Genomic DNA, 13,122 nt, shown 5'->3' with positions numbered 1-13,122 from the left:
TCTCAAAAAAATAATAAAACATAGGCCATCATCCAGGGCCTGGTCTTGAACTCCTGACCTCAAACGATCCTCCCACCTTGGCCTCCCAAAGTGCTGGGATTATAGGTGTGAGCCACCGTACCTGATCCAGAACTATTATTTCTATGGTTTTGTCCATGTAGTAGCACTTGGCCAAAAAGAGGTATGATAACCGGGCGTGGTGGCTCACGCCTGTATCCCAGCAATTTGGTAGGCCGAGGCAGGCAGATCGCCTGAGGTCAGGAGTTCAAGACCAATGTGACCAACATGGTAAAACCCTGTCTCTACTAAAAGTACAAAAATTAGCCAGGAGTGGTGGCGGGCACCCGTAATCCCAGCTACTTAGGAGGCTGAGGCAGGAGAATCACTTGAACCCAGGAGGTGGAGGTTACAGTGAGCTGCGATCATGCCAGCCAGGGTGACAGAGCGAGACTTCGTCTCAAAGGAAAAAAAAAGGTATGATTTTTTTTTTTTTTTTTTTTTTGAGACGGAGTCTCACACTGTTGCCCAGGCTGGAGTGCAGTGGCGCGATCTCGGCTCACTGCAAGCTCCGCCTCCCGGGTTCCCGCCATTCTCCTGCCTCAGCCTCCTGAGTAGCTGGGACTACAGGCGCCCGCCACCGCGCCCGGCTAATTTTTGTATTTTTTTTAGTAGAGACGGGGTTTCACTGTGGTCTCGATCTCCTGACCTTGTGATCCGCCCGCCTCGGCCTCCCAAAGTGCTGGGATTACAGGCTTGAGCCACCGCGCCCGGCCAAAAAGGTATGATTTTCCTTATCGCTATCCTCAGATGCTAGGAATAACTCCAGGCCCTCCTGGCTACCATGTAACAAGCTGATTCATCTTATTCGAATACATCAGACACTTTTTCTTTTTTCCCCTCCCTCACATCAGATACTTCCATTTTTCCATTTTCATTGTTTCTATTTGTTTCCATCTCAACAGCCTTCATCCATTTGGCACCTTCTATTTGCTAGGCCCTATCATTTATTTTTTATATTTATTTTGTATACTATCTCTAATCTTCATAATGTTATAAGACGATAGTATTATGACCACTTCACCATTAAGGAAACTAAAACCCAGGTCAAAGTCATATAACTAGTAAATGATGGTTCAAAATTTGAACCTAGGTTTCTGATTTTGTAGCCTCTTTATTCCCCACTACCATCCTGTTAGGTTCCTGGTTTATTTTCTATTCTGTAAGAAGTCTCTGTAAGCTTCTCTGTTAGTATCTTGTGGTCTCAGCCTCATCTGGCAGCCTGGCCCCTAGGAAAGACCATACATGTTGCCCCGGTTGGGAGAGGGCTGGTGGCAGCTTCCCATGTTTTCCCCAAACAGGTTAAACTGTAAATGTCAGCTTAAATTGAGAAGAAACTAATGAACACAAGTTTGCTGCCAGGTCACATCCTATTATTTAGTCGTCCTCTCACTGTTACTCTGCTGGGAATTCAGGTCAACAGAGATTCGAAACTGAGTAATTTTTCAGGCACAAGGCAAAGCCCTCTGGCATTGAGACTGAATAGCCATTGCCAGGAACTTTTCGACGTTGGCGATTCTTGTTTTGCCACTGCTATCTTCAGGGTAGAAATTATTTTGTGTTTCAAAGGCCTTGCTGAAATAAATGGAGCACAGGCTACTGAATAGTCTGTGAGGAATGCATATTATGTGTGCTAAGGTGTGTATGTGTCTGAAACCTTGTCAACAATTTTGAACTAACCTTGTGCACTAGGATCTCATCTACGTCCTGTCTTGAAGACATCCTGATCCTGATGTAGCCAACAGCCTCACAACCTGCATCATGCAAAGCCAGCCCTCTCTGTTTAGTTTTTCTTTAGTATAACCTGTGTCACTTTGCACTACCAAAGTTATCCTGGCCATTCTCTGAGTTCTGGCTGATGCCTTGCTAGTTACACTGAGAATGGTGAGGTCATTGTGAGAGGCTTGCTTTCATATTGCATAGACAATGTTAGCCTGGTGCAGTGGCTCATGCCTGTTATCCCAGCACTTTGGAAGGCTGAGGCGGGTGGATCATGAGGTCAGGAGTTTGAGACCAGCTTGGCCAAAATAGTGAAACCCCATCTCTACTAAAAATAACAAAAAAAATTAGCCGGCATGGTGGTGCGCACCTATAATCCCAGCTACTCAGGAGGCTGAGGCAGGATAATTGCTTGAACATGGGAGGCAGAGGTTGCCGTGAGCCGAGATCGCGCCTTTGCACTCCAGCCTGGGCGACAGAGTGAGACTCTGTCTCAAAAAAAAAAAAAAGAATAATAGACAATGTTGTTTTCTCTTCACCAGAATTTGCCATAGGCTGAATGAAGAAGTATGAGGCCCTAGCCCCTGGCTTATGGTTAGAACTATCTTGAGACAGCCATAACTCCAAATACTCCTTGTCACCAGAAAATCTTTCATTATAAAATTAGTAACCATTACTGACTATTGATTATGTGCCAGGCATTGTATAATCATTATCTCATGTTATCTTCACATCAGCCTTACAAGATGTAGATGCTGTTGTCTTCATTTTATAGATACTGAAAACTGAGGCTCAAAGAGATTAAGAAACTTGCATAAATTTATTTTGCTAATTAGTGGTTGACTGGGAACTAAAACGTAGGTCTCTGACCTCAATCCTATGTTCTTGATGACTTCGCTGTCCTCCCAGGCCCCTTACCTCCAGAGACTTCAGGGGCAGATGTTTAGGCCCTCCCAAACATTGCCCGCTTTGTTTTCCCCTTACTTAAGTTGAGGCAAAGTGTTTTGAGGCAAAGAAGAGGGCATGAGATCTTTGAAACTGAGTCCATTTTTGTATCCCTTGTCTTCCACTTGAACCCAGAAGATGTTCCTTTGTGGTGAGGAATCACTTATGCACATAGAATCTTTGGGACAGTTTGAAATAGGCAGGTACTTCCTGGACTGTGAAAGTAGTTACTTTTGAGTCATAGGAACTGTCTAGGTAGCTGTGTAGCCATTGGGATGACAGTGTTTCCATCAATTGTATGTTATTTAAAACTTTTATTCAGGAACTTAAAAACTTTTATTCCCATGTCATTTTAGGAAGGTGAGTTCAAGTTCCATTTTACAGAGAAAAGGGCTGAGACTCCCAGAGGCTAGATGAATTGTCTAAAGTCCCATAATAAGAGGCTAGGTGAATTGTCTGAAGTCCCATAACAAGAGTAGAACTCCAAGCTCAGTTAATTTTCTTTTCTTTTTTCTTTTCTTTCTCTTTCTTTCTTTCTTTCTTTCTCTTTCTTTCTTTCTTTCTTTTTCTTTTTCTTTCTCTCTTTCTTTTTCTCTTTCTTTCTCTCTCTTTCTCTTTCTGTTTCTTTCTTTTTCTCTTTCTCTTTCTTTCTTTCTCTCTTTCTGTCTTTCTCTCTTTCTCTTTCTTTCTGTCTCTTTCTCTCTCTTTCTTTCTGTCTCTCTCTCTCTCTCTCTCTTCTTTCTTCTTTCTTTTTGAGACAGAATCGCATTCTGTCACCCAGGCTGGAGTGCAGTGACATGATCTCGGCTCACTACAACCTCCGCCTCCCGGGTTCAAGTGATTCTCCTGCCTCAGCTTCCCAAGTAGCTGGGATTACAGGCACCTACCACTGTGCCCAGCTAATTTTTGTATTTTTAGTAGAGACAGGGTTTCACCATCTTGGTCAGGCTGGTCTCGATCTCCTAATCTCGTGATCCATCCACCTCGACCTCCCAAAGTGCTGGGATTACAGGCGTGAGCCACCGTGCCTGGCCAGCTCAGTTAACTTTCTATCAGGCTGTTGCCAAGACTCAACTCTCTGTCTCCTAAGGGTCATAGGTGGTGGTGTGAGGATTCCTTGGAGAGCATGTGACCTGTAGGTGACTTACGGGCTTTGAGGCTACCTTGAGCTGAGGTGGCTGGCATGATTCTAGGAAGCCCACAAGCCCAACAGCCGATGAAAGAAGGTAGCCTTGTGCTTGCGGGGGCGTAGACTGTTACCTGATGGATTGGAAAGGGATTTCAACCTGAGAGGGACCTTTAGAGTTGCCAGGAAGCAGATACTGTGGCTGCAAAATGTGGTGAAGCCTCAGGCCTTTAGGCAGAGGCTCTGGGAGATGGCTGTCTGCCTAAGTGTGGCCCTCACCATGTCCCAGGCCAGTGCTGAGACTCAAATGAGACATGTTCCTTAAGTCTGAAACTACAGAAAGCAAAGTCCCAGGCTAGGCAAGTACCTGCTAGTGTTCTGAAGTCTTGGATGGGTTGGGGCCCAGACCTGAGCCTAGAATATCTTTTTCCCTTGGGAGTAAAAAAAAAGTGACAAGGGCAGGAGACAGCAGAGACTAGATGAACTGACAGGCAACTTTCCTTGGGTATAAGAGGAAGAAAGGAAGTAAGCCCACAAGAAAGGGCCAGGGAAGGCCGGGCGCCGTGGCTCACGCCTGTAATCCCAGCACTTTGGGAAGCCGAGGCAGGTGGATCACCTGAGGTCAGGAGTTGGAGACCAGCCTAGCCAATATCATGAAACCCGTCTCTACTAAAAAGACAAAAAAAAAAAAAAAAAAGCCGGGCGTAGTGGTAGGTGCCTGTAATCCCAGCTACTCAGGAGGCTTAGGCAGGAGAATCGCTTGAACCTGTGACGTGGAGTCTGCAGTGAGCCGAGATTGCACCATTGCACTCCAGTCTGGGCGACAAGAGCAAGACTCTGTCTCAAAAAAAGAAAAAAAAAAAGAAAGGGCCAGGGAAGGGGGAGGTGGCAACAGGCAGTGTCTGGACAAGAGGAGAGCTGAGATCACGAGCACCATAAGTCCAGCCAGGCTTCTGGTTTTCTTTTCTTTTTCTTTTTTTTTTTTTTTTTTTTTGAGACAAGGTCTCACTCTGTCATCCAGGCAGGAGTACAGTGGCGTGATCTCAGATCATGGCATCCTCCACCTCCTGGGTTTCAAGCTATTATCCTGCCTCAGCTTCCCAAGTTGCTGGAATTACAGGTGTGCACCACCACTAATGTTTGTATTTTTAGTACAGACGGGGTTTCACCATGTTGGCCAAGCTAGGTCTTGAACTCCTGACTTCAGGTGATCTGCCTGCCTCGGCCCCCCAAAGTGCTGGGATTACAGGCGTGAGCCACCATGTCCGGCTGCTTCTGGTTTTCTTCCAAGGAGCTAGTAGCTCAGGGACCTTCTCTGCTCTCACCTCCCTGTAACAAACTAAACTAAACCATGCTGGCAAAAGCCAGATTTATTGGGATAGGAAGAAATCACTCTTCTAAGTGAGACCTTAGACCTTCTCCCCTGCCCTGGCAAGAGGAGAAAGTCCAGGTGATCAAAGCAGCCTTACCTGCAGCCTGAGGCTCTCAGGATGTGGTCAAAAGGTACAACCATCTCTTCACATGCAGTAACTTCTTTCGCAGAAATTGACTTTAGCATGACGTTTGTCCTTTGGCACTTGATACCCCTCAGGAAAGGCTGAGTCCAAGTTGCTGGGTCTTAAGCATAGATGAAGCTCCCCAGATTTCAGGGCATAGGAAAACATGTATTATTCTATTCTGCCTGGTTCCTAGGGGCTGATTCCATCTTAGAGGAATTTTGCCTTTTTCTGGGCTTGAGCCATTCACTTCTGAGCCAAGACCTTGGCTGCAGATATTCCAGCCACGAGTCCAGCCCACGTGCATGAGAGGACCAGATTACTTTGTGGGTGACTGCTGTTGCTGGGTACCAGTCCTCCTGCCTACAGAACTGACAAATGGAATGAGAAGTAGAGGAACCAGCCTATACTTCAGTCTATGGGACACACCAGGCAGAATGATCTTGTAGAACTGGGTGTCTGAAGGGAAGAAAGCTGGGCCAGACCTTTGCCCTAGCCGTTCCTTCCTTCCCAAACCAAACTCAGTAACTCTCCCATAGGGACACAAGCCTTCCCTGTGCTGTCCAGCCCTTCTGTCTCCTCAGGAATTTTTGGCAGCCAGAGTGTTTGCTACCAAGTGAAGTCTGCCTGGCACAAATTTGGACTGGTACAGGGAGCAGTGCAGAGGCACCTTTGGGCCCCTCAGGAGCCTGTCCTCCATCCTGACTCTGGCTTATTTCGTCTTCCCAACTCCCCACCCCCTTCTGTCAGAGCTGTGTGTTCATTGTCACTCACTAATTCTTCCAAGCTCCCTACTGAGCAGGGAGTGCTCCACAATGCCATAGGCTTTCCTCCAGGTCAGATCAACTTCACTCTGATGATCAGAGTGAATGATCATCCCCTCTCCTGGTCTCCCCTTTCTTCCTAGCTCACTTCTTCTGATTTGATGTGTAGTGCCTCTCCCTCAACTGCCCCTGCCTTTGATTCATGATATTATAAGCTGAAGTGACATCTGGCCTGGTTATGAACAGTCCCTTCTTTCTGTAACCACAGATATTCAAGGTTCCTGGAGTCAGTGGAAGTCTGAATCCTCCCCACATAGAAAATCAGAGAGGTGTTGTGGGAGGAAAACCCCACAGAACAAAGGCTCTAGCTTAGTCTTGAAAGCGTACCCTATACCCAAAGGCTGGGATGCCCTGAAGTTCAGTCCAGGCACTGGATAAGAAGACTGAGTTGGCACTGAGCAATGAAAACAAGTAGCAGATGGTGCTGAGGAACATCCCAAGACTGAAGAAATGTGGTTCCCAGAATGGGAGAAGGAAGGAGACATTGGCAAAGTCTTACTCAGCAACTGTGACAACCTGGCCAGGGAAAGCTTCAGGATAAGGCTGAGAGCACATTTGTGGTGTCAGGGATACTGGTAAGCTGAGATGCTTACTGTTCTATAACCTCTTCTCATGCTCTTTTACCATACTCAGAGTAAACAGACTTGGTGGCCAGGCTGGGCTGTTCAGGAAAGGCAGGGAATAGAAGAGATTAGAAAGTCGCGGTGGTTGCAGTGGCTCGTGCCTGTAATCCCAGCACTTTTGGAAGTCAAGGCTGGTGGATCAACTGAGGTCAGGAGTTAGAAACCAGCTTGGCCAACATGGAGAAATCCCGTCTCTACTAAAAATACAAAAATTAGCCAGGCATGATGACACGCACCTGTAATCCCAACTACTCAGGAGGTTGAGGCATGAGAATTACTTGAACCCAGGAGGCAGAGGTTGCAGCGAGCCGAGATTGTACCACTGCACTCCAGCCTGGGTGATAAGAGTGAGGCTCTGTCTCAAAAAGAAAAAAAAAAAAAGAGAGAGAGAGATTAGAAAGTTGGCCAGGCTTGGTGGCTCACACCTGTAATCCCAGCACTTTGGGAGGCCAGCGTGGGTTGATCACCTGAGGTCAGGAGTTCGAGACCAGCCTGGCCAACATGGTGAAACCCCATCTCTCCTAAAACATATAAAAATTAGCCAGCTGTGGTGGTGTGTCCCTGTAGTCCCAGCTACTCGGGAGGCTGAGGCAGGAGAATCGCTTGAACCTGGGAGGCCGAGGTTGTAGTGAACTGAGATCACACCACTGTACTCCAGCCTGAGCGACAGAGCGAGACTCAGTCTCAAAAAAAAAAGAGAGAGAGAAAGTGGTCCCAGAAACCTGAGGCATCGTTCCCTGTAGCCAGGCTATTTTCTGGAAGATAAGTAATGAGCAAGGTTTCTTGGGGGTGTTGTCACAGACCAAACCCAAACCAGTAGATCAGCAGCGTGGAGCTAAGGGATGTGGGATTTGCATGGCCTAAGCCCTGCCTGGCTCTTGATGTCCCCCAGGTGCTGGAGGTGGTGAGAGCCAACTATGACACACTCACACTGAAGCTGCAGGACGGCCTGGACCAGTATGAGCGCTACTCAGAGCAGCACAAGGAAGCTGCCTTCTTCAAAGAGCTGGTAAGTGCCCCACCGCCTCTGCCTGTGTCTTAAGGGCCCACCCGCAGCCACTGGGTTCTACTGTGCAGATGGGCTTCTAGGGGACAACTGCGGTTTGCTAAGGGCAGATAAAACAAGACTTGAGGGGTCTGCTGGGATGGGGTATGCAACTTCTCTCCGCCACTGTACCAGGCAGTAAGAGAAGATGCTATTTGAGGTGGTGTTGCCTACTTCTCCTCTGCAGCCATGGAGACAGCCCTTGCACAGCTCCAGCTGGGCCTGGGGTTTGATGTGTGTTCCCAGGGGCAGATCTAGCTCATTATTCCTTAACCTGTCCTCAGGGCAACTAATAAGAGTAATTGATTCTTCCCCTTCTTATGGAATTACTTCTTCCCAAACTCCTAACTGGCCGCTGGTCTGAGTCCCCTCCCGATCTAGTTCTCCAGTCTCCGCTCCCTGCTTTCTAATCACTCAGCTTCCTGCAGCCCCAACCCTTGGGCACTTGGAGCCATGAGCATTTGCTGTGCCTCCTACTTAACTTCCCAGTCAGTGTCTCCACAGAGCTAGCCCTATTGATGGTCCCTTTCCTGCCCTGTACTCTGAGCTGTTCTCAAGAAAAGCTCAGCCTCCCTGCAGTCCTGTCACCCTACCAGCTTGGTTTTACACAAACATCCTGGCTGGGAACTGAGACCAGGACATGCAGGCCTCTGTACCCACTTTCCCTATCCTTAGACCTCCCTCTGCTGGGGCTGAACTTGCATCAGCTCAGCTTTTACTTACCCCATGCCAAGTGTGTGGTAAAGGCACTGCATTTTAGATCATTTGTCTTGTGCTAAACATAGCCCAACTCTGTTCCTGACATGACATTCCTCAGGATTTTGGACTTCCAAAGGGTCAGGAAGACATGTTCTGGGGTGAGTTCATTTGGAACACAGAAATCATTACTGTAAAGTGATAGCAGAGTAGAGCATTTTTATGGAATGGTTGGCAAGTCTTCAAGTTGATGTGGAGGAAGTACTGGGAGCCAGTGGTTAACAGAGAGCAATCTGTGAGGAGCTGGAGAGGGTTACAGGAGCGGTGTCTTGAGGCTCTGAGACACTCACCATGGCCTTACTCATTTCTGCTCATATTCGTTCCCCTAGCACAGGGGAGCAAAGAGGGTCTGGTCCGGTTTGGAGCTAATGAGCTCAAATTTCCTGCTGTTTGCCATGCTGCCCTTTCTTCTGCTTCCTTCCTGACGACTTCATTAAGTTTCCTATAGCATAGCAGAAATTGAAGGAAAGCTTCTGAGACTTTGGGCCCCAGGAGGACACACTGTCCTTCTCCCGCCGTTTTTGTTTCTCAGGCAACCTACACAGCTATTTCCTATGGGAAAATCTCCTTGAAGAGTCTGCCAGATTCCTCTTGGAACCCTCTCAGAGTAGGGACTTGGGCCCTCTGACCCTTTCTCTACAGGCTTTTCCCAGGCTGACCCAGGCAACACTTCGTGCAGGGTTCTGTGGGTAGAGCGTACGTGAGGTGAGCAGTGGGTACACGGCAAGGATACGCCCCAGGCTTTCCTCTCGAGTGGGCAGGCATCTTAGAAGGAGTACTATAGGAGTTAAGAATACTTGGCCCTGCTCCCAAGCTGGGACTCACTAGCAGTGTCACCTGGCCCTGGCCATTGAAATTGGCCTCCTTGGATCATACCCCTACCATCTATGCCAGAAAAGGACTGCATCTCTAAACACTCCTGCCAACCCGAAAATGTAGATAAATCCAAAGGGAGAGTGAAGAGACTAGAAACACATCTAAAGAGAGGTGGTACTAGAGCATGAGTCCTCTGGCCTCAGTTTCTCCTCCTCCATCAGATCACTGAGCAGCCCAGTCCCCCTTCTGCATAGCCAAAGCAGGGACAGAGGCCAGCCTCAGCCCTCCTTTCTTGTCTGTGCCTGATTCTACCTCCCCGGGAGCCCAGATGTTGTTCTCACATCCTCTAGAGTTTGTTCCTATCAGCCCCTCTTCTCTCCTTCCCTGCTGTCAAGGAACTGTTTGCTCATTTGCCTGCAGGGATAATAGCTGTTAAGGGTTCATTTCCTAAGAGAGACACTTCTAGTGACCGCTGTAGCAGGCACTGTCCTCTCCCGTTTGGAACTGACTCTCTCCTGTTTTCTCTCTGGCTGTGCCCTCCCACCTTCCCCACCTACCCTTTCCCAGGTTCGATCCATTAGCACCAACGTCCGGAGAAACCTGGCCTTCCATACACTCAGCCAAGAAGTCCTGCTCAAGGAGTTCTCCACTATCTCCTGAGGCCACGCCTAACTGAGCAGCCTCTGACTGCCCTTACCCATGAGGATCATGGGCTGGAGGGGGAGTGAGGGGAGAGGGGGCTGCCCCCGAGGTTGCAGAGAAACACAGATACCAAGTTCTCTTGGTGAAGACTATACTTCAGTGGAGCTCGGGCAGCAGGGGCAAGAGGGTCAAGCCAGGGATAATCTTATTTGGGGAGGAATGGGTGGGCACAGTGGGGAGAGGCCTCCAGAAATATGGGGACTTCCAGAGTGGGCTCCCTAACAGCCCCTCACATTTCCAGTCTTGAGGTTATAAGCTGTAGCTACTGACTAATTCTCGGGAGCTGGTGAGGCAAGCCTCAGGGTAATGCCAGCACCCTGAAAGTCAGTGGCTCTGCTCGGCTTCTGAAAACAGATGAACTCTCAGATATAGCTGGAGCTACATCCTGCTTCCTTTGGGCCTGGGGCTGTGCTTGGCTTGAAATCTGTGTCCCCTGCCCCCACTGGCACTTTGTCCAGTCATCAGGACCCTTGGCTCAGATTTAGGGTAGGGTAGGAATGGGGTACCTCTTTCCTTTTTCCTTTTTTTTTTTTTTTTTTTTTTTTTGAGATGGAGTCTCCCTCTGTCACCCAGGCTGGAGTGCAGTGGCGTGATCTCAGCCTTACTGCAGCCTTCGCTTCCTGGGTTCAAGCGATTCTCCTGCCTCAGCCTCCTGAGTAGCTGGGACTACAGGAGTGTGTGCCATGCCCAGCTAATTTTTTGTATTTTTAGTAGAGATGGGGTTTCACCATGTTACCCAGGATGGTCTCAATATCCTGAGTTCATGATCCACCCGCCTCAGCCTCCCAAAGTGCTGGGAGCCTAGATGTTCTTCTCACATCCTCTAGAGTTTGTTTCTGTCAGCCACCGTGACATGGCCACCGTGCCCGGCCAGTTTTCCTATTTTCTGAATTCAGAGTTGACTCCTCTGGGAAACTGGAGATGAGAATCTGCCCAGTGCTCTGCTGTCTGGCCACCGCCTTTTGAATTTTAGTGTTGGCACTAGGAGTACCATTATCTTTCCCCTCCTTCTGACCCGTTTGACCCATCAGCACAATAGGGTCACAACCTTAACTTTTCGTTTCTAATCTTATTTACTCTGTCTTTAGGGTATGTATGAAATAAACATTGACAGATTTTCTGGAGCCCTCAAGGTGCCTACTTTGCTGGTTCCCTTTCCAGCAGCTCCCCCGCCTCCCTAGCCCCCCCTCCTCTGGCAGCCTCTCCTGCCTCTGCTAAGCTCCCCTCCACGTGTTCCACCCCCTTACCCTGCTGTTGTTTACATCCAACCTGCCTGAGAATTTCCTCTGGGGAGGAATCTGTTCCTGTCGTGGTTTAGTGCCTGGGAGGGAGAGAACTTCCTGGGGGTAGGGTGCCCTCCATCTGAAACAGGCCAGGTGAGCATCATGCATAAGGCCTCTATTCTGTCCACTCAGATTCTGGGTGGGGCCACAGGCAAATCTGACTTTTGGGGAGTTGGCTTGTGCTTCCTCCCTTGGATAGCTTCCATGGAATCTCTATAGGCTTTCCCCACAGCTGCCTCTGAAATAGCTGCTGCTTCGAGATCCTCCCTTTTTAAAGCACTTTCTAAAGCCCTCAGGATGGCGGGAGCAAACAGCACCGGTATATTCTAGGAATAAGTGGAGGAATTCAGCAGTGAGAGCATGTCTGGGACCACCTGGGCTGCTATCCATTTAACCTAAAATCTCTTTGGGTTACTTGCCCTCCCTGGCAACCAGAGTTCTGGCTCTAACATTAAGCAGCTATGCGCTAGTTCCAGAGAATCCACTAACAGGCTGCCATGTGTAGATGTAGGTTCTTAAGAGATCACAGGCTGGGTCATCTGATCACTGAATGGATAGCTCAGCCTGGGGCATTTAGTATTTTCCCTGGTGATAAACCCCCAAAGCAGCTGGATCTGGAGCTGGTGGCAAGTTGAAATTATTAAAAATTGATTTGTGTGGGACTGTCTTTAGTGTTGCCTTTTTTTTTTTTTTTTTTTTTTTCTTAATCTCTGTTGCCCAGACTCATTCCTCAAACATAGAGGTAAGGTAATCTCCTAGGTGTTGCTCCCATCTGGCTAGGGGACCCCTACCCACCCTTGTGAACTCTCCTCCTTCCTCTGAGTCTCCTGGCCCTAGTAGAGGCCAGTTGGGTTCACAGAGCTGTAACCTCCCTTGCCCTCTGGGTAGAAGGAGGGATAAGGGAGTTAGTTCCCTTATCTCCAAACATAGTGGTATTGAGGAGGCAAGCCAACCCATTTGGCCACTTCTGGATTCCTGCCAGCCTTTCCTCCAAGTGAATAAGGATGAGTCAAGGGCATGGGGCACTAAGCAGAGGGCTCCTTGCCCTCCATTGTAAAGGCCCTTCTCTTTACCAGTTTATTCACATATACCTATTCCAAGAACTCCAAATGAGAGTGTCCATTCTCTCCTGGAAAACAACCTCAACAGGAGCTGCCCAAGCACTTTCTATGCCCAGCTTCTATGCCAGGTCTGTGGAGGCTCCTCCACAGCCAAGGGAGATCCAATCGCAGGGCACTGCTCCTAAAGACAATCTTACCCTCAGCCACTTCTCCGCCTCTTAGGCTGGAACTCCCACCACAATTCCTGCTGGATTGATTAAATCAAGTGGTTAGAAATTAAAGCTAATTGAAGAAATTAAGTGTGCTTGAGTCACTTTAAAGTTTTTGGTCTTAACAGGTCACTCCTTCAGACCTACCAGACAAGGGCCGCTCATCCTCATAGCAAGGGGTCGGGGGGCTTGTGGGTGCGGAGCCCAGAAGCATCCTGAGGAAGGTCAGACCTGTGGAGCTCAGGATCCATTCCTGGGAGATGAGGGAGCCCAGCTTCTGTGCTAGCCCTGCCTTTGGAAAAGGAGCTAATCTTAAAGAAGGGGTTTCATAACAAGGGCATTTCTTTCCTACTGTGTATCTTGACTTGGATCCCCAAACCTGTCAGTCGCTCCCCAAATCTGCTGGAAAACAAGGAATCTAGGACAGGACAGGTGACAAAAGAGAAGGGCAGAAAAGTTG

At 48.5% G+C, this 13,122-nt stretch overlaps 1 protein-coding gene and 1 long non-coding RNA gene across 10 annotated transcripts in view; one reads left to right on the top strand and one right to left on the bottom strand.

Annotated features, from left to right (window-relative positions):
- ARMH3 (armadillo like helical domain containing 3) overlaps positions 1-12,059 on the top strand; it is a 234,021-nt gene extending 221,962 nt beyond the window's left edge. For all 9 annotated transcript variants that reach the window (XR_013398298.1, XM_077947332.1, XM_077947327.1 and 6 more), the window contains 2 exons: positions 7,683-7,799; positions 9,975-12,059. Coding sequence is in view for 8 of the 9 variants with exons in the window: in XM_077947332.1 (XP_077803458.1) it covers positions 7,683-7,799; positions 9,975-10,067 (210 nt within the window). In the remaining variant the exon portion in view is untranslated. The remainder of the gene's footprint in view (positions 1-7,682; positions 7,800-9,974) is intronic.
- LOC144331293 (uncharacterized) lies at positions 1,685-7,171 on the bottom strand. The gene is made up of 2 exons (XR_013398331.1): positions 5,108-7,171; positions 1,685-1,991 (listed from the first exon to the last, which is right to left on the bottom strand). It is a non-coding gene; the product is annotated as an uncharacterized LOC144331293 (long non-coding RNA).
- Positions 12,060-13,122: the final 1,063 nt, after the last annotated feature.

This window comes from Macaca mulatta, chromosome 9, assembly GCF_049350105.2.
Source record: "Macaca mulatta isolate MMU2019108-1 chromosome 9, T2T-MMU8v2.0, whole genome shotgun sequence".
In the NCBI taxonomy this organism is placed as follows: domain Eukaryota; kingdom Metazoa; phylum Chordata; class Mammalia; order Primates; family Cercopithecidae; genus Macaca; species Macaca mulatta.
Note: the sequence above shows the minus strand (reverse complement) of the source record. Positions and strands in the feature narration are given on the sequence as shown.